At 47.6% G+C, this 20,713-nt stretch overlaps 1 protein-coding gene across 2 annotated transcripts in view; it reads right to left on the bottom strand.

The window, feature by feature from the left end:
- Positions 1 to 19,788, bottom strand: part of SAMD4A (sterile alpha motif domain containing 4A) — a 206,336-nt gene extending 186,548 nt beyond the window's left edge. Inside the window, exons 1-2 of one of the 2 annotated variants that reach the window (XM_047739128.1) lie at positions 19,567 to 19,788; positions 17,613 to 18,233 (exon numbers count right to left, since the gene is read on the bottom strand). In XM_047739128.1, the coding sequence (XP_047595084.1) occupies positions 17,613 to 17,808 (196 nt within the window). In that variant the 5' untranslated portion in view covers positions 17,809 to 18,233; positions 19,567 to 19,788. The remainder of the gene's footprint in view (positions 1 to 17,612; positions 18,234 to 19,566) is intronic. The other variant, XM_047739127.1, reaches the window with a different exon arrangement.
- Positions 19,789 to 20,713: the final 925 nt, after the last annotated feature.

Below are 20,713 nucleotides of genomic sequence, written 5' to 3'. Positions count from 1 at the left end.
AGAGTGTGTGACCCAGAAATTGTACTTACAGGCATAGATCCAAGGTAATAACCGTGTTTTAAAGGATGTTTACCACAGCATTGCGAGCAACCAGAAATAACCTGAAGGACCATGGGAGGCACAACTGTACTGTGAGATGCCATACAGTCACTAAAAATATTGTTGTAAGACAATTCATGGCGATGCAACAATATATGAATGACATGCTCGGTTTAAACAGACAGTTTAAATATTTTTCACAGAACAGCACATAAACACGTATATGCTACTACAATATGTTCATGTGGTCTTAATTTTGTGTATGCATGTAAACAAATTTATTTGTGTATTTGTGCTGGGAAAGAAAACAAAATGAATTCAATAAAATGAAGAACAGGATCATAGGTGCTATTGATGTGATTTTCTCCCTTTTTCAATTCTTCTATCATAGGAACGCAATTCTTCCAAGAACGTTGTCTTTTGAACTCTTCTACCCAATTTGCTAGGACCTGATTTGCACAATTTGATAAATCTTTTCAAACACAGAAGAAAGTATACTTAATAAAATAGACTTCTCAGTAATAGTTTTCGTGTCAAACTCCATCTCATCCATTCAATGCTTCTAATTCTCTATATTCTAATCTGATCTAGTATAAACTTAGATCAGAACATTTATTTTAATCAGAAAACATGTTAACAATTGTGTTGCCAAGCAATTGGGAAAAGGGCAGTAACTGAAAGATCTTCTATTTCAAATAATTAAATCATATTAGAAGTTAAGTAACATCCCAAACATAATTATCTAGTACATTTCATCAAGCAAATTTTACTTTGAGTGCTCACTGTTTGCTAAGCACTGGACCGATCATTAATTTGACAGAGCCTTCTTCAGTACCTTGGACCCGAGATAAAAGAAAATTCAAGTCTAGGGGGTTATCTGAACAGTTGCCCTTAAGCCTAAAGCCCAGGAGAACAGCTCCTCTGGTAAAAATTCCTCTGCTGCATAAAGAAGACTCTGGATGCTTTATCCCTCAGCTGCTATGTCTTATCTGTAAGCTTTCCAACTCCCGCACATGCAAGACACTCCACCCTGAACCCAAACCTCAACACTGAAATACAATTTGCCAAAGATGAAGTCAGCCTAGCACTTAATCACAATTCCAACGGTAAAATAATGCTGTGCTTTATTCGAATCACATTTCAGTGAAAGCAAGCCAACCAAAGCCACCTGTTACTTGCATAGACCCCTCTTTTAGTAGCTCGGCAACAAAATACTATAAATATTCATTCTTTATGAAATTGCTCAAAGGTCACTTTGAAGGGGAAGGTTATCAATGGGACAGCTGGCAATAAACTAGCTGTCTTTAAAGACTCCACACCTGCATTTTAAAGGGCACTGGTAATCGAGAACATTTTAATACACTGTTACTACATTGGTGGGGAAAATTACTGGAAAATATTACCAAGTGTATAATTTCTAAGACCATTATATTTGATAATTTAACCGTGAACATCATCATCATTTAAATTCTATAAAATACTATTTGTGGGGCGCCAGGGTGGCTCAGTGGGTTGGGCCGCTGCCTTCGGCTCAGGTCATGATCTCAGTGTCCTGGGATCGAGTCCCGCATCGGGCTCTCTGCTCAGCGGGTAGCCTGCTTCCCTCTCTCTCTCTCTCTCTCTCTGCCTGCCTCTCCGTCTACTTGTGATCTCTCTCTGTCAAATAAATAAATAAAAAATCTTTAAAAAAAAATTAAAAAATTAAAAAAAAAAAATAAAATAAAATACTATTTGCCTGAGCAGCGAGCTCCTCTTTTCAAAAAGTTCACTGAATAATATCGGTGTTACGAATAACCTCCTTAACCTGCGGGAGCAACAGCCTAGATTTCCAACAGCTGTCAAAATAGATTCCAGTATCCATTCTACTCAAGTGTGTTAGGAGAAGATCTTAAAACTGTCAGGAGTGTCAGGATGCGGGTAACTTAGTATAACATGTAACCCAGACGACTCCACCAACTGACAGAGAAATGGAGAAAGCTTGAAGCAGCTCCAAGAGAAAAGCTCATTCAAAGAGAGAAGGACGAGGAAATCAGGTCCAAGAACAGGCCAAGTCCCAGCTCCACGCTCTGACCCAGTGGCTTTTACCTAAGGGGAGCTACAGAACAGAATTCTGAAAAGATTCAGCATTCATTCCTGGAACAGAGGAACACGTCCTAGGGGCCCCGAATGCTACGGGTACCAGGGCCGTTGCTCGTTTAGGGCAGAGTTGCCAGATACAGCAAATAAAAACACAGGACCCCCGGTTAACCTTGAACTGCAGACCCATCACAAAGAGTTTCTGAGCACTGTGCGTGCTATAAGCGTGCTCCCATGGTTCACAGGGTATCTGCAGTCCAAAGGTAATTGGACGTCCTATGCAAAGGTCTTCAAACACGGGCTCTTCCCTTTGGGAGCCAACGTTCCAGTGCAGGATATTGATATAAAAAGGTAAACATTTTGAACTTGTTTTTAAAAATGTACTCTCCTGTACATTTCACCAGGATTCACTAATTCTTCATCTTTGTTCACCTTATAAATAACCGTTTGAGAGTAAGTTGCAGACATCAGGTTCCTTTATCCCAAGACTTCAGTACACATCTAATAATAAGGACATCTTCTGATGTGACCAAGGTCTAATTTTATTAAGAAAAGTCAAAATTGTATATGTTATCCTTATTATCCCCTAAAATGGATAGAGTCCACACTTAAACTTCACCAATTGTCCCACTATCCTTTATGGCAATGTTCCCCCCACCCAACCTAGGCTCCAATCCAGAACCTCCTGTTGCACTTAGGTGTCCCCTCTGTTGGTTTCCTTTACTCTGGGACAGTTCCTCAGCTAACACAGTAACTGCAATCCAGCATGCCAGGTGTTGAACTGGTGATGTATAGGGGTGGGGGGTGAGGGCACTGGGTACCATGGGGGCACCTTCTTCTCTTGCCTTCACCCACCCATATCCATTCTACCTAAGGACCAAACCATAGCTGATGTTTTAACTCTTGAGGAGTTCAACAAAATATCCAAGCATTTCCTCCCTGATTGGAAAAAAATCCAAGCATTTCCTGTTTTACCTCTGAGAGTCTCACCCTCTCTCAATGAGAAGAGGGGAGAATCTGAAAGAAAACCAACAGCAGCGATTCACCTCCAAATTACCTCTACAATACCATGAACTCAACATATGCACCCGATTGTTTCCCTGTAACTCACCCGTGGCATAATATCAGAATCACACACGAGGTTCAAGTTCAACCTTACGGCTCAAAATTTCAATATTTCAACTGTGTTCAGATCATCGGCAAGTACCACAATAATCTGGAAAATGTGCTAACACAGCTCATTCTGCCACAGAAAGGAAATGTGAGAAGAGGGAGGTTTTGTTAAATACAAATGTCAAGAAACCATTCTCCTCTTCTGACTAAAACTTGTTCGGTGAACAGGTAAAGGTGGAAGTAATATTAAAGAATAAAAAGCCAAGCATAATATTTTCTTGTTTAGCTGAGGTACACAAAAATATGCAAAGGTTCCCCACTAGATGGTTTTAAGTTGGATAATAACTTTTATTGGGAGTTCCTTCTTCAATACTAAAACAAAACAAAACCCAAACTGTAATTATCACAGATTTTGAAAGAATCTAGGCCTGCCAATTTATGCATAGAATCCCTATGCCTCAATGACTTCTTGAACACTCACACTGTCATATCTGAAGGCAGGAGTATCATGGTCATAACACAGCATTTTAGGGAGCTTTCCCCAAAAGACGTTCTTTAGCACTGACATCAAAGTCCTTCATGCTCAAAGAGAATGCACCCGATGACCTAATCAATTAAACGGATCAAAGTGGACACCAACAGAACTTTGACAAGTGACAGCCAGGCCAGGCTGTGGGGGCTGCGGGTCATCGGCTCCAAGTTCTGACCAAATCAACAGATTTGGGCCTTTTTCCAGGCCCAGAGATGGCCAGTGTTCACCAAGAGAATCTTGCGAACGAGCAAAAGATCTGAAAAAGAAGCCATGCTTATCTTTTCCTAGGCCTTTTGAACACTCACATTCCTGAATTTTGTATCCCACTGTTTCAGTGAGTCCTTGGAGAATAATGTCAGCCTGCATTTGTAGAATGTGATGCAGCTTCCCAAGTCTTACCTGCATATATAATCCTGCTTCATCCTGGGAGTATCCCTGTGACTTCCAGTGGGGGAGCTCCTTTCACAGATGAGGAAATGGGAGGATCAGAAGTTAAATAATGTTTACAAGGGTGACACACTTCTATGTAAGGATGCCAAGACCCCAACCTGGGCCTTCTGTAAGGGACTGAAAAGTGACAGCCTTTATTTCTCTCATCCCATCTGGCCTTTATCACCTACCTCTTCATACCAGCATCGGGATTATCATCACGTCCTAGTTCTTCTTATGAGATCTTTTTGCAGTTAGGTTCCTCTCACAAGCAAGATGTAACCAAGCTAGGGCTAGAAGTTCAATGTCTTTGTACTCATTCACCATTCTTCCAACAACAACATACTGAGACCACCCAGGCGCCATGCACGCTATTAGGTACTGGCGGAGGAAAGTGAACAAGACTCAGGCTAGCCTGGAAGGCGGATGATGGCAGCACCCTGTGACTGGTCCTCTAAAGGAGGTACCTACAGGGTGTAGGCAAGCCCGAGGGGATCGGGGGACACCCTCAGGAGGAGTCCTGCTTGGTCCACCACCTCACCATGCAAAGGAACCGCTTCACCAACCAGTGAATGACATCCCTCCCATAGGCATGGGGACCGTTGTGAACAACAGCTGGCTCTCTGCTGGGATTTAGAGTGACTCCAGCGTGGCCGAGTAGGATTCCCCATAAACAAGAGGACATCATGAAACTGTGATGATGCTGAAATAAAGCCAAAACTTTCTACACTGTTACTCTCTGGTATTTCAAAATATGAATGCCAGTCATCTTCCAATAAAAATGAATCTGTGAGTAAAGAAAAGGAGGGGGTTGTGGACCTGAATTCGAGGAGACCAACCCAATGAACAGCCTTTGACACTCAGGTAAATAGAGCATCCAATAATCCTTGAATTGGGGTGACTGCAGCAGCCATAGAAAGGGGCATGATACCAAGTTCTAGGTCATAGATGGTCAGAAGGTGACCATGAGTAACAGCAGAACTTCCCCACCAGCAGGTACCCCCAGATGACCTGAGTCTTCCCCAACCTTCAACAGAGGGGCTGGCATAGTTAAAGTCTCTCCCACCTCCTGAATTCTATGCTGTTCGAAAATGAAATAAGGGGGATTCACTCTTACACCAACTGTAACATATGTTTTCTTAAACTAATCTTCAGAAATTTTCCACCATTTATAAACAATGGAAGAGCTTGTTTTAATTTACAGCCCTCAAGTTGGTGCTTTGCCCAATTCCAGATCCTAAGGAGATCCTGACCCAGCTCATCAATTGCTAGTTTGTCAACGTCAAGGACGCCATGAGCTTTTAGATAACACATTCCTCATTCTTTCCTCTCTGCAGCCTGCCGAGCCTGTTTCCTTCCCCAAGTCCTGCCCGTTCATGCATAGGCGGCAGAAGCCTCCATTCCACGAGTCTTTCTTACAGGAAGGGAAATGTCTGAATCAATGCTTTTCGCTAATTAAAAAAAAAAAAAAATGCCAGTGGAAAGAAGAAGCCAAGCCGTATCAAGCTACAAAGGATTAAAATGGACAAGCCAAAAAGAATTCTTCTAAGATTAGATTTCTAAAATGTTAGAGGGAAACCTATTAAAATTATCATTAAATATCCTTACGTACTTTTCATTTAACTGCCAACATATTTATTTACCTAAGAACTGGAAGAGCCCTGCAGCATTCAGGTGGTGGTGAGGATTCAACACAGGCTTTTGGAACAGAAACACCTCAGGGACCTTAGTACCTTTCCAACCTCTCTCAACCTAAGCTCCTTCATCCAGAAAATGGAGATAAGATCTGCTTTGTGGATTTACATAATTTTGAAGCCAGTTAATAAGCACTCACTATGTGCTAAACTCTGGGTCATAAGCACATTATCTAATTATTGAAATATAGTGCATTTAATTTTTACAACCATCAGTTCTGCTCCTTTGTATCATTCATCTGTTCCATAACTGGAGATGGCATCTGAGTATATGAGCAGCTATCTGCACAGCGCCCGACACATTGAAAGTGCTTTTTTAAAAAAACAAGGGTGGCTCAGTAGGTTAAGCATCCGCCTTCGGCATGATCTCAGAGTCCTGGGATCAAGCCCTGTGTCAGGCTCCCTGCTCAGCAAGGAGTCTGCTTCTCCCACTGCCCCTCCTCCCAATCATCCTCTCAATCTTTTTCTCAAATAAATAAAGTCTTTTAAAAAATTTTTATAGTGGCGCCTGGATGGCTCAGTGGGTTAAAGCCACTGCCTTCGGCTCAGGTCATGATCTCAGGGTCCTGGGATTGAGCCCTGCACCCGGGCTCTCTGCTCAGCGGGGAGCCTGCTTCCCTCTCACCCTCTGCCTGCCTATCTGCCTACTTGTGATCTCTCTCTCTCTGTCAAATAAATAAATAAACAAAATCTTAAAAAGAAAAATTTTACAAAAAGAAAGAAAAGATAGCTGTTACCCTACATATGGTCACTTGTAGAACCCCGTGGAGAAAACAAAAAAGATTTAGAGATAGAGATTGCAATTATGAGTTAAGTCTGCTAATAAGTGACTGACGCTCGAAGGGCTTTATCACTGCTCTGGTGGGACCCAAAAGAAACAAGATCCAATTCAGCTCACACATCTTCTCTTAAACAGGATGGCCCGATTCATCATAGTGATCTAGCCTCACCTCACTGTCTACTTCAAAAAAGAAAAGAAAATCACCCTACATATTCCTTAAACAAAAGCCACAAATCGGGGACACCAATAGGCCAGGAAATACGGAAGGAATCCACCGGAAGCAACCTGAAGAAGGCCCGTAAGACCACTCATACAGTCTCTCTCTCTTTCTCCTCTGCTCCCAACAGCTTTGTTATTCGTATCTTTATTCCTGATTCAGCTAAGCCATAGAATCTTCAGGTTAGAAGGGACTCTGGAGGTCATCAAAGAGGTCATAGTTTCTTTTTTTAAAGAAACCCATGGAGTGGGGGTGCGCCTGGGTGTCTCAGTCATTAAGCCTCTGCTTTCAGCTCAGGTCATGATCCCAGGGTCCTGGGATCGAGCCCCGCATTGGGCTCTCTGCTCAGCGGGGAGCCTGCTTCCTCTTCTCTGCCTGTCTCTCTGCCTCCTTGTGATCTCTGTCTGTCAAATAAATAAATAAAATCTTAAAAAAACAAAAAACAAAAAACATGGGGTCCCTACAGTGGAGAAGCACGTGGGATTGTCTGGAAGTGAGACTACTTGTTTCCTCCCTGACCAAGGGAATAGTGAGAGTTCCTACCTCATTTCATAGGGTTGCTGGGATGCGTGCCCAGGATAATGGATGCAAAGAATTCAGGATCGTGCCTGGCGCAGAGCACGCACTCCGTAACAAGGAGCAGGTCTCATGCAGAAGCATTACTCGGTGTCCGGCACTGTCCTGAATGCTCACCCATTCCCAGTGAAAAGCCAGCCTCCACCTCCTACAGCAACTAAAGCCACTGTCCGGGAGCTCTAACCATCAGAAAGTTTTACTTTGAGCTAAACTTCAGTTTCTATATATTATCCTCTACACGGATACTGAATTAAAGCCCTCAGCTCCAAGCTAGACTTCCAAGGGACCAATGACAGTTGTCATGTTCTCTGCCCACCTTCTTCTCCAGCCTAATTGCTCCCCTGGTTCTTCAAGTGTCCCCCATCCTTTTTCCTCTGGCTACAACCTCACCTGTCCATCTCCCTCAGCATGTGCACCAGAACTGCTCCCCGGACTCAAGGGACAGTCTGGCCGGCAGAGAAGACCTGTTTCTAAAGACAATATTATTATACACTATATTAAACATACAATGTATTAGTAAAAGTTCAGTGGCTTTGGGGCAACTGCATCATGCCATTATTCATTCTGAACTCGAAGTCTACTGAAAGCCAGAAGTCCTTTTCCTGCACTCTACTGCGGGGTCGTCCCTCTTCGGACTGGGGTCTGGGGGATACAAATGTAGGGGCTCTGCCTACAGGGATTTCAGAGTGATCCTGTTACATTCAAGTATTTTGGCTCACAAATCAGTCACCAGGTGCCTGACTGTCCCTCTAGGTTCATCCGTGGATTTGATAACTACACCTGGGCTTACGCTGTAGTCCTTGTCATAGCCGCCAGCCTTGGGCGGGTGTGACCTGACAGCGCCATGCCTCAGTTGTACCACTTCTCTCCAGCTTTCTGCCTTCTGGCTTCTCTGTCACCCCAGTGTGGGACCCTGGGAAAGACTCAGCACTCACGATGTGCAAACTGGGTAATGCAGAGACTTGGTACCCCAGGGCAGCCCTTGACCAAGGGGAGAAGGGAGCCACGGACCAGTGCCACCTTGTCTCTTCCTTCTTAGGCACGGGCAGCAGCAGTGAAGCGGGATGACATAATCCTGTGTTGGCTTTCCCTCCTTCTGTTTCTCTCCAGAGTGCCCTCTCCTGTCTCTGGGATCAGTGCCCTAAATAAGCTACCTGAACAACAGCCCCTGCCTAGGGCTCTGCTTTCTTGGGGACCCTAGGCTAAGTCACATGTCAACACGAATAATGATGGTAGACAGAACACGTGAGCTCTGAGGAATGGCACCAAAGTCCTCCCTTAAGGCTGACAGCGCCTGAGCCAGGCCGGCCTGTCAGCTCCTGATGCCACTCTGAGGCCACATAACTAGACTCTGACCCAGCCTCCCCATCTCCATTTGATTCAGCAGGAAACAAGGGGATTTGTCAAAGGCTGTGCTAAAATTCAGATAGGGGCTGGCTACCAATTCCAGTGATCTGCCCGGAATACAGAAGTCTCCCGTATGCTATCTCCCTTCCTTTCCCCATCTCCCATCAAAAAGGAAATGACATTAGTTCTCCACAACCCATTCTTCCCCTTCTTATGAAAGCCAGGCCACTTCCTACTTCCTCATCCAAACACTCGCAAATCAAATTTCAATTACTCTTCCGGTTTCTGACACAAGATTAGTGTTAACTTCATAGGTCCCTGCACAGAACCTACTTTCTCCTGCTCTTCTTTTACAAACTGAGACAGGGTTATTTCTCAAGGTTCTTATGATTGCCTTATTCCTTGACCACTCTTCAGAAGTTCACAAGTGGTTCCACATTGCCATTTTAGTCACACATTTCCATCACGTATTTCGTGCACATATTCACACTGACAGAAATGTATACAATGAAAAGCCAATGTTCTATATGCATTTATGCTGCACACACAAACACTTGAATTCTACTGACAGACCAGGGCGAGCTGCCTCAGAAATTCCGATGATTTTGCTGTATGGGAGTGCGCTGGGGAAGTAGGAAGAGATCTCTCCCATCCGGTCTCTGGAATTAACATTCCTACTCTTTCCAGCTCAACTTTACAGCCCACAGCATCAGCAAAAAATGAATCTCTCCTGGAGCCTCATTTTCCATGGGACACTGATCATTAGAATGCCTAAATTCCAGCAGGGGTACCTCAAAAAAGCTCAGGGAAATGCTACCACAGAGCCTGGCACTGCTTTCCTCCAATCCAGACTCATTTTGGGCTGGGGAAGAGATGGTTCGAAAGCCTCTGAGCCAGGGGAAGAAATCACAGTGCTTGGACAGAGATGATTTTCAAACTATTCTCCTCGGAGTTAGGGTGGGGGAGGGGAGGGACATCCACTTCCCATAAGCTTTCATGTAAAGTTTCATTTGCAGCAAACAAAACTCTTCTGATTCAAGGCATCCATAAGACTTGAAAGCCAGTGCACCAATTACCTCTAAATAACTTTCCATCTCTAATCAGTCTATGATCTTTCCACTCAAAGAGTGGTCTACAGACCTGCAGCAGCATCACCTGGGGCCTTATCAGAAATACAGACCTTGGGGCGCCTGGATGGCTCAGTGGGTTAAGCCTTTGCCTTCGGCTCAGATCAAGATCTCAGGGTCCTGGGATCGAGCCCCACATGGGGCTCTCTGCTCAGCTTCCCCCTCTCTCTCTCTCTGCCTGCCTTGCTGCCTACTTGTGATCTCCCTCTGTCAAGTAAATAAATAAAATTTTAAAACAAACAAAAGAAAGAAATACAGACCTCCTCAATCAGAGTCTTCAATCTAACAAGATCCCCAAATGGTTTATGAGCACATTGTATTTTGAGAACTAATGTAAGCCACTTATGTCTTTTCCTACACATGTTCAAAGAGTTTCTGCTCAACACGAGTTCTAATCAAGATAACATCTAAAAGTACTCTGCTGGGAGGAGCCAATTATGACTAAGTCTCATAATTTTATGGCTAATTTTAGGGATAAAAATATTAGGGGAGCAGATATTTCATTTAAATGTTAGAGATCACATGGGCGCCTCGGTGGCTCAGTGGGTTAAGTCTCTGCCTTCGGCTCAGGTCATGATCTGAAGGTCCTGGGATCGAGCCCCACATCAGGCTCTCCGCTCAGCAGGGAGCCTGCTTCCCCCTCTCTCTCTGCCTGCTGCTCTGCCTACTTGTTATCTCTCTCTCTGTCAAATAAATAAATAAAATCTTTTAAAAAAATAAGTAAGTGCTAGAGATCACAAAAAATAAAATTAAAAAAATTAAATGTTAGAGATCACAGAAGTGTTTGGATTACTCCTGCTATGCAGGAATTCATTCCTGATGAACAACAGACATCATGCTCCCCTATCTCTAATGTACTCATATTCATCCTTCAAAGGCCCAGGAAGTCTGCCCCTTTCATGGCTCACACACAGAATCCCCCATATGTGTGGTTTCCTTTATAAAACTTGCATTATGGATACTACAAAGGCAAGAAATGCGTGAGTCTTAAAGCACTTCGCTTCAAATGACATGTTCAGGTTTATTCCTTCTGCTCATTATTTCTTGGACTACCCAGCCCACCCTGTTCTCTTCTTTCCATTCAACTCCATATTCGTTCTCTCGTGGGAACCCCAGCATGTAGTAACTGTTTATGGTCTAACCATTACATATAATGACATTTGTTTTACCTTCACAACTCAAGTGTAAGTTCCTTGAGAAGAATCATTACACCTGGGGCGCCTGGGTGGCTCAGTGGGTTAAAGCCTCTGCCTTCAGCTCAGGTCACGATCCCAGGGCCCTGGGATAAAGCCCCGTATCGGGCTCTCTGCTCAGCAGGGAGCCTGCTTCCTCCTCTCTCTGCCTGCCTCTCTGCCTACTTGTGATCTCTGTCTTTCAAATAAATAAATAAAATCTTAAAAAAAAAAAAAAAAAAGAATCATTACACCTACTTCACGTTTTGATGTGGACCTCGCTCTCTGCTCTGGTATTTGGGGAATGAATAGGTCATAAGGAACTTGGTACCACAGTTTCTTACCCATTAGTCCTTGCCAGGTACCAGTGGATGGTATCATTTACTGTGTAAAAGAAACCACCAAATTATTTGCTTGATTTTTTTCTTTCTCCTAGTAAATCAAGCAAGGAAAACTCTATTACAATGTTGCTATGTGGAGTGGGAACAAATCCCTACAACTAGCTTATGAGTCCCCCAAAGTGATGTGCTCCTACATAAAAGCAGGCGTTTTCGTCCCAAACCCCATGCTGGCCTTTGGGGTACAGGCTTCAGAGCAAGGCCTTGGCCTTGGACTAGCTCAACAAGAGGGAAAGCTCACCTCTCATTCTGAAAGTTCTGCTTTCTTTGGGAGATCCCTGCCTCAGGCAGCTTCCACAGAAGCAAAAAAATAGCTCAGAGGAGACATCTGATTCGTGAACTGGTAAAAGTCAGGAAGGCCTTAGAAAGAATGATTGAGAGGAAGGAAAAAGAAGGAACCGGCTAAAACCTCAAAGCAACAGTTCTCTTTTAAAAAGAAAACAAAAACAAAAACAAAAAACCACACCTTTCCTGGCAGATGAGTTCCACATGGCACTTCACTCAGAGATGCAAACCTCTGAATCTCTCCTCAGATCAAGGAAGAGGGGTATTTTGTCTTCTCTGGCGTTGTCATGGCTCTCTATAGAATCACACCTGTGCAGGATATACTGGGAAGTTTCCGGCTACTTCTCAAGCCCCTGTGACCCTCATTTCACCCTGCTTTGTTTATTGAAACGTAAACACACCGATGGGACTGCTGTTAAGTTTGTCTGCCTCTCACTTGCTTTCACGGGACCTGCTATGACACATACGCCGCTGCTTGAAGCCCTTGAGCCTGGAAGCTGAACGACCAAATCCACGTTCTTCACAAAAGAGAACATAAACGTGCGTGACCGGCTACCTGCCATGCTAGACTGACCCACAGAAAACGACACCTTCGGTGGAAAGTGCTTCAGATATAAAGTCCTTACACACTTTGTTCAACAAAACGACTTCTGCTTTTCACATTCACCAACTGGAAGGGAAATAAAAGCATCGACAAGTTATGTAGGAACAGTGGGCCAGGGTCGAATTTTTTTTAGGACCCAACATGATAAAGAATAGAAGAAAGATGACATGCAGAAGGTGGAGGGAGATAGACTTGTATCTTTTCAGGGGGCCTAGTCATCGTCACTCTCTTCTTGATAATCCTTTCAAGAAAAAGAGTTCCTCTCATCTCCAATTCATATTCCACATTCCACATCCACTGGAGGCAATCCCGCATAAGTTAGAGGCAAACTGAAGCCATGCAGCATAGAAGAGGTCCTCAGTGGATTATTAACAAGTCACTTCTGGACAATAACAAGGTTTTATGAGCTCCATTTTACAGATGAGAAAACTGAGCCTCAGAAATTAATTGACTAGCCCACTCTGATTTCAAAATCCATACTCTAAGAATCCCTTACAACAGATGCCCTCCCATGGGTATAAATAAATGCCCACCTGGACAATATCTTCTTTTCCTCTCCACGTCCATCCTTCCTTCTCCCCCACAGATCAATGCTGAGAGCAACAAAGCTGTCCAGAGCTGATGATGCCACCAGGTGACCAAAGGGTCCCTTTGTGCCTCTCAGAGGATCATGCAAATACTAGAATCTCCTTCCCAAAAGTGTACAAATACACACACACACACCTTCCATCTTCTACCTCCTTTCCTAAAATCCTTCTTGGGCTTTCTAACAACTCTTTAGGATTGAATCCAAACATCCTAGCTGGCAAATCCCACACACCCACAGCTTCTGTATTAACTTTAGCTTCCTCATGGTCAACATTCTGCTCTCCTCTAGTCACCCTGAACTCACTATTTCCCACACAAGCCCCTTCAAGAGGCAACATTCTTATCAAAGCTATCCCTTCTGCTTGAAAAATGCCTTCACGCCTACTCTCTACAATCCTTTGGACACATTGAACCAACTTCTAGTCACCCTTCAAAATTCAACTCAAACATATCTCCTTTCCAGTAAAATGTTCTCGGACTCCCCCAGACAATTAATTAGCTGCTAGGTTCACAATGCTCCCAGAAGCCCTTCCTTCACCCTCTTTATTCCCATAATTGTGCTTTAGCACCTATGATATCATATTAGTCATTTACTCAACACTGGGCATCTATGGACCAGGCTCTGAAATATAGCAAGGCACCTCTGTGCCTCCCACTGCATAACACTGGAGCAAGAAAGTAGTAGGCAGTCAGAAAATGAATGTTGATGAATAAGCGAAAGGAAGAACTACACACAAGGTCTCCTCCAGGATCATCAGGAAAATCTCCATTCTTCTGCTTTCCTTTGACTCCATTTGTGATCTAAAAACAAGCACCTTGGGGTATGGCATACCCACACTATGGAAACCAAACACCATAAAAATCACAGAGTCAACATCTTCATCCTCTAATGAAAGTAAATGGGCACACAGGTTCTTGTACAATTTCCACAACTGGTTTTGTCTCAAGCACTACCATTTCAGATCATCTTTTCTCTTGTATTAATTATAAGTAAAGCAACAATCTTTTTGCCATTTATTTACCACAAACATATGCAATTGCCCCAGAGTATGCAATGTTTTGGAAGTCTTCATGGATTCACTTGTGAACCTCCATTTGTTACACTGTTTCCACCACAAAACATATTTCAAGTCCGAATGACAAAAGTCATGAATAAACAATGCCATACAACCTATTTTTCTTTAGGAAACTGCAAATAAAGTCAGTGGGTTCCATTTTTGCCATTTTAATGCATCAAAGGAATTGTTAGCCCCAGAAACACTCACCTACAAACTGAGGCTGGCCGGAAGTCTCATGGTTAATCTGGGTTGGTGATCAAAGTGCACTGAAATCTACAATTTCAGGGTTCTGCAATCCAGTCTCTACTTAGGAAGGTGACCATTAGCAATACCCATTGGTAAATCTAGAGGGGAAACACACACACACACACACACACACAGGCCCACAGGGATGGATTCAACCATTTTTTGGATCTCACATGACCATGAACCCAAGGCAAAGGATTAAACCAGTGAACCCCTAAATTCTCAATAAGTGCTAAATTTAAGAGACTAAAAAGTTAGTATCAAAATACATCCCACAGATCTCAAACAAGCCATGCTTAACGTGAAAAATTTTCTCTCTCTATTTAAAGTCAGTCCTGGAGAAAACAGAGCCAAGTTCATACTATGACTAATTAATTTTTTTATTATACTGAGATCATGCCTTAGATAGGAATTTGGTTCCCATTCAGCAAGGTTTAAAATCTCTCAAATCCAAAAGAAATATATGCTTTTTAATTGATGATCACAAAGTACAGTAAGTGATACATGATGATTTTGGTATATGAAACCCCAGCCAGCCAATGAATGAGTCATTCTACACAGCCTAGTTTTCTGAATGGGTAAGAGCTTTACACACCAAAACCGCCTTGGAGGTTAATTATCTTGAGTGTCAATATTTTCAAAGTTTATGGCATATCTCCCTCTCTTCTCAAAGACTGCACTTGAAAGCGTACCCTTTTTGGTAGTTCACGCTCATTCATGCTAAATAGTAATTATTGATTTACATTATTACAGAGTAATGCCTGCAAGATCAATTGAGCGTTTCTATCCTCATATCCAAACCTGAGGGCTTCTGCTCCCAATTCTTGTGTCGAAAGTAAGAATGCTTCTATCACTTTCCCGGTGGCCAACCTGTCTAGGGTCACCTTGCACTGCTGGTGACAGCAGCCCCTCATCCCATTCTAAAGGTGCTACCCCTAATAGACCGTGGATTAATTTTTCACATTAAAAAAATTGTTAGGATTGTTGTCTAAAACAAGAGTAAGTATGTTCTGAGAAAGGGTTTGAAATATTCTCCCATAATTTCTGCCCTCTATTATGATTGCCGTGTGGGAATTTTTGTCCCTTTCCTGGCTCTTGGCTAGGTTCCAGGTACGTGAGAGAGTCATACTCCAGACATGGATGGATAACGACAAAGCTTGATGTTCTTTATGATCCTCCTAGAGAAGTAAATCGACTCAACACACACCCTTACTAATGAATTTCTGTCCTGGCCATACAACAAAGCAAGTGTGAAGTTTTCCAAGGAAGCAAAATCAGGTGGAATGATTAATTCAGAAACTGGAAAAGGGTCCCTGTCTTACATAATGGCTCTAGATTTGGTATCCCTACGGCATTTGGCAACATGAACAGGTAGGCTTACACAAGTTAAGTGTAGTGAAATAAAATTTGGGGCGGGGCGGGGGGCGGGAATTACCAAGTGACTTTTAAAAACTCAGAGAAATTCATTTTTCTCTTGGTTTATTCAATGGCAAGGTTTTTAAAGCGAGCAACTTCTTTTTGCATCACACATTGAATGTTTTCACTTACTGAACTGCTGCTACGTGGGGGAAAAAAGTCTCCTTTAACTCGAAGGGTAAAAATGTTGCTCTAACATTTGAGTCACCCAAAGATTCATTACCATTCTTTGAAATAGTCCCTACAAGCGGTGAAGTCAAGCATTGGACATCAATGGCTATACTGAAATCCCCTGCATTCTCTAACACCCGAAAGTTTACATAACCTCTTGTTTGTCAAACCTGAGAAAACAAAATTGAGCTGCTGAACCAGGCCACCCTGTCATATCAAGGACAGAAGTCAAGAGCGTAGATCATCGGTTTTCCTAGTTATGCTTCCACACCCTTATGAAGGAGGCTGGCCCTTCAGCTATTTATAAATGTGGAACTGAACAGAAAGGGTCCCGCCCCCCGACTGCCACCCCTGTAAGGGGGTGGGCTGTCTGGGCTCTGGCTAAATCCCCATGGGGCCTGTGTGATCTCTCTCATGTGGCCTTCCACACCTGGCAGCACAGGGACCTCTGGGTCCAGTCCTGTCTGGTTAAGAAAAGGGCTGTGAGGATTTCCCGGCTCACTTCCAGCCTATGATTCTATATATGGAAACATCCCATCCAAGGGTTTTCAGCCTCATGAGCACCACACCAGGGAGGAGGAGTGAGGAGGAGGCCAGCTCTCCTCTTGCTGCCCAGACAGCACACTCACTCACTCTGGTGTCTCCCAGGCCCTGCTGCCCTGGACTGGACCTTGTCATCCAAAGGCAGCCCAGACCTCTGCTGAGTCTTGCAGACTGGCGGCTTTAACATGGAACAGCTGGAAGAGGACCCTGCATTCTTTCCTCTGCGTAAACACTGGGGGCTCTGTTCACCCTCCTGCTGCAGCATGAACTAAAGAATTTCCCCTATCCAAAATTATATGACCAACAGACCATTCCCCCATCCCCCATCCTTACCCCCACTTCCCCACCCCAAGATATAATTTCAGTCTGTCACCACCCATACTAGCAAATAGAAAACTGCAGCACGTTCCCAGTATATTCACTTTCTATACTAGTTGAGATGTCTGTAAATACTAGCCAAGTGTGAAACAATTGTTATATTCAGCAAAGTTTTCCGACAAAGAGCATGACAGACCCTGATTCACGCCTTCTCTCCACGGAGACCCTTTACATAAGATCCCTTCTACAAGATCCATAATCAACACGATAAGGTCGTGATTGGTCAGTATAACCCCATAGAATACAACCTGCAAATATCATTTTAGTCTGTAGCGTCACCTGCGTCTGAGTCGGAAGACAGAGCTCTAAAACTGGAATATCCATGGGGGGAAACGAATGATAAAATTGAATTTCCATGTATTCCTCATACAGCCTAATCAAAGCTCGGCTCTCTGAAGGGCAGTCCGGCTTCTTCATGTGTTGCTGAAATACAGAGAGCCACGTTGCCCAGAAGGAGAAGAAGAAGGGGGAAAAAAAAAAGCCCAGAAAATCCAGACTCTACGTGACCTGACTTACTTATTTCCCAGGAAACTGCATGAGAGAAAAATCAATCATTCATGCTACCGTGGCTACCACACGGAATGGGCTGAAGGAGTTGACAGTGGGCAAAAAACCAAAGCGGCCAGCGGAGGTAAGTGGGCGGCAGGGACGGGGTGGGGGGGGGGTGGTGCTAAGATGCCAAGGGCCCCGGCTCGCGCCCTCCGTGTACCCGCTGGGAGGCGGGCGGGGACCGGGCCCTGGCCGGAGGCTGGGAAGCAGGAGGGGGTGGGGGAAGGAGGAAGGGGGGGGTAACAGGCGGGACAGCCGTGGCCGCGCACTTACCGGGGCTGTTGGCCTCCCCTTCGAGGACGTGCAGTTCGGCGCAGTCGGCCAGAGAGTGCTCCAGGCAGAGCTGAAGGAAGCGGGCCTGGGTCTGGCTCACGCGCTTAAGCAGCGACAGCAGCGCAACAGTCTGCTCGCACTCGTTCCAGCCCTTAAACCAGCCCGCCAGCACCCCGACCTGGTCGCGAAACATCATGGTTAGGGGGCGGCCCTCGGTCTACGAAGCCCCCTCGGCGCCCCAGCCCGCCCCGCCCGCCCCAAAGTTTGGCGGAGCCGCAGCCCCGAGGCCGCCGGAGACGCGTTCCGGTTCCAAGGTGGCTCTGGTGTCCGGACGCTGCAGGTACGGCCTCGGCTCCTGTCTCTGTCGTCTGGTTTTGGTTACGTTCCGGTGGTTCTGGCTGATTTCCCCAGAGATGATGACAGACAGTAGCACGGAAATGTTTCTTTTTAAAAAAATAACGATTAAAAAAATTCCCCACAAGGCACACAAACTGAAAGAATGCTCTCTTTCCCCCCCCTTCTCGCAGCTTCGGGATGGTGATTTCCGGCGTCCCGGGGTCTCTTCCCCGCTGGGCGGCAGCTCGGACCCTTCACACCCGCATTCCCGAGCGGCGATCACCACTGGAAGGAGAGAAAGGCTGCAGTGAGACCTCGACCAGGGAGAGAGCGCGCCCGGGAAACGAGCGCATCAGAAGGGGCGGGGGGGGGCGCCCCGCGGGGGGCTGGTCCCCCCAAATTCCGGCAGCCCCCCTCCGCACCCGGATGCGCGAGAGGAGCTCTTCCCGTTCTGGGAATGGCCAGAAGGCTCCTTCCCAGGTGCGTGAGGAGACCCCACGGCTTCCTGTTGCTGCCGCGGCCAACGGCTGGTGCTCCCCACACACCCCACCCGGGGTGGCCTCGAGGGCTGAGCCTGCAAACGCCAGCACCAGCAACAGATCCTCGCGCGGAAAACTTGCAATGCGGCTGCGAAGGGGCGCGGGGGTGGGGGTGGGGGCTAATGCAAAACAGAGGCGGAGGGAGCAGCAGCCCGAGTTCCTTCCTCCTCCTCCTCCTCCTCTACCTCCTCCTCCTCCTCCTCTACCTCCTCCTTCTCTACCTCCTCCTCTTCCTCCTCCTCCTCCTTTACCTCCCCCTCCTCCTCCTCTACCTCCCCCTCCTCTTTCTCTACCTCCTCCTCCTCCTTCTTCTCTACCTCCTCCTCTACCACCTCCTCCTCCTCTTCTCCTCCTCCTCCACCTCCCGGAGAAGCAGCCGAGCGGCTGCAGCTCCATCTACAGCAACAGCCAGCATCTCCACCGCCAGGCGCCCCTCTGGATTTAGGCCGTGAGCAGCCGCGGCAGCAGCTCGAGACAAAAATAAACTCCCCACCCAAAGCTCAGAGCCCAGCGGGCGGAGGCGCAGCCGGAGCCCAGGCTCCCCCGCGCCGCGCCGCTCCAGCCCATCCGGGAGGTCTCCGAGGGCCTGCTTTGCCCAGAGCGATCAGATGTGTGCGTGCGTGTGCGTTTGTGTGTACGAGCCTGTGCGCTTTAGGCATTCAGCCCTGACTGCCACCGCCTACGGGCGGGTCCCGCCGGCCCAGCGCCTCGCCCGCGCTTCCCAGGCCGAAGACTGCACGGCCACCGGCGCGCACCAAGCGCGGAGACCGCTTGAGTCCGAAACACTGTTTCCCCCGGCGGGCTGGGCGGCTCCGCGGAGACTGCGGCTCCACGCCGCCCGCACACGCCCCCCAACGACCGCAAAGAAGAAAGTTCAGCTTCGGGGGGCTCTCCCACTCTTATCCCTGTCCGGGTGGCCGCCAGCGGCGGAGAGAGGAGCCCAGCGGCTCAGCCCTCGAGGGGCCAGCATCCCTCTTCCCGCCTCCCAGAAGTTCTCGAGCAGAGGGGGAGGTCTCTCGGGAAGGGGACCCAGTGGCCAGTAGATCCCCTCCCGGGGTCGGAAGGGTGGGGGCGCTCACCTCGGCGCGGTTCATCCCGGCGGCTCGGGACCCCACTCGTGGGTCGGGGGCCGCGGCGGCTCTCAGAGAGGTTGCGGGCGCCCGGAGCGCGGGCCGCGGGCCATGCCGTCGGGGCGGGCGGCGCTGAGAGAGTGCGGCGCTGCGGGTCCGGGCCGCCGCTGCTGCTGCCTCCAGTGTCGGCTCGCGGAGGACTGAGCCGCCGGAGCCGGAGCTCCCCACATGCTACTGATTAACATACACCATTACATCATGGGCTTGGCAGGGAGCGCCCGAGAGGGGGGAGAGGAACCCAGGCGGCGGCGGCGGCCGCACGCGGGGGGAGTCGGGGGGAGGATCCCCGGACCCGGCCGGCGACGGGGGTGGGGGGGGGGGCGGATTCCTAAGTGGGGACCAGAAAAGGGGAGGGGAGCAGAGAGGGAGGAGCCGTATGGCGCAGAGGGGTCGGGTTGGAAGAACCGCCCCGCGGAGGGAAGAAGTTTGGGGAAGGGGAGGGGTCCGAGTGAATTCCTCCCCTGGCCGCCAGCGAGTTCTGGAGAGGTCAGGGCCGTAGAGCCGCGGGCGTGCTGGCCATAGAGGACCCGAAGGGCACTTGAGAGGGGGCGGTGCTGCCACCGGCTGCTCGTCCTTGGGAATGTGGTTCGCCGACTCGGGTGACCCCTGGGTCCCATTGGGGCCCCGGGGTAGCAGATCGGTTTGGCCGGCGGGCGGTGGAGAGCTGGGGTCACTGCAGCTGGGGCGGGGGGAGGGTGGGCGTGAAGGGGGCGTGGGCGGGTTCCCAGGGTCGCGGAGCAAAGCGAAGGGAACCGAGGGGCGGTACGCGGAGCTGGACGTGCGTGGGTGTCGGGCTCCTTGTGGCCCTGGTCCCAGCGGCGCGAGAAGTGCCCGGCCTGATCACCGTTCACCGGGCTCTGGCCTTGGCTGCCCTTTGCTCTTGTCGGCGGCCTCGCGGGAGACCCGGCGCCCCTCTCGGGCCTCGCTCTCCCTGGGGAAGCCGCCCGACTTCTGGAGCCAGCTTGGGAGCTGTGCCTGGGGCGCGGGCTGTGGCCGCGGGCCCGGAGTGGAGAAGAGCGCCGCCCTGGGCGGCAGGAAGGCGAGCGAGGCCACCTGTCAGCGCGTCTGAGTCCCGTGGCTGGGCAATTTACCTGGA

The sequence above is a fragment of the Lutra lutra genome, chromosome 7 (genome assembly GCF_902655055.1).
Source record: "Lutra lutra chromosome 7, mLutLut1.2, whole genome shotgun sequence".
Taxonomy (NCBI): Eukaryota; Metazoa; Chordata; class Mammalia; order Carnivora; family Mustelidae; genus Lutra; species Lutra lutra.
This window is presented reverse-complemented; position numbering and strand designations above follow the sequence as displayed.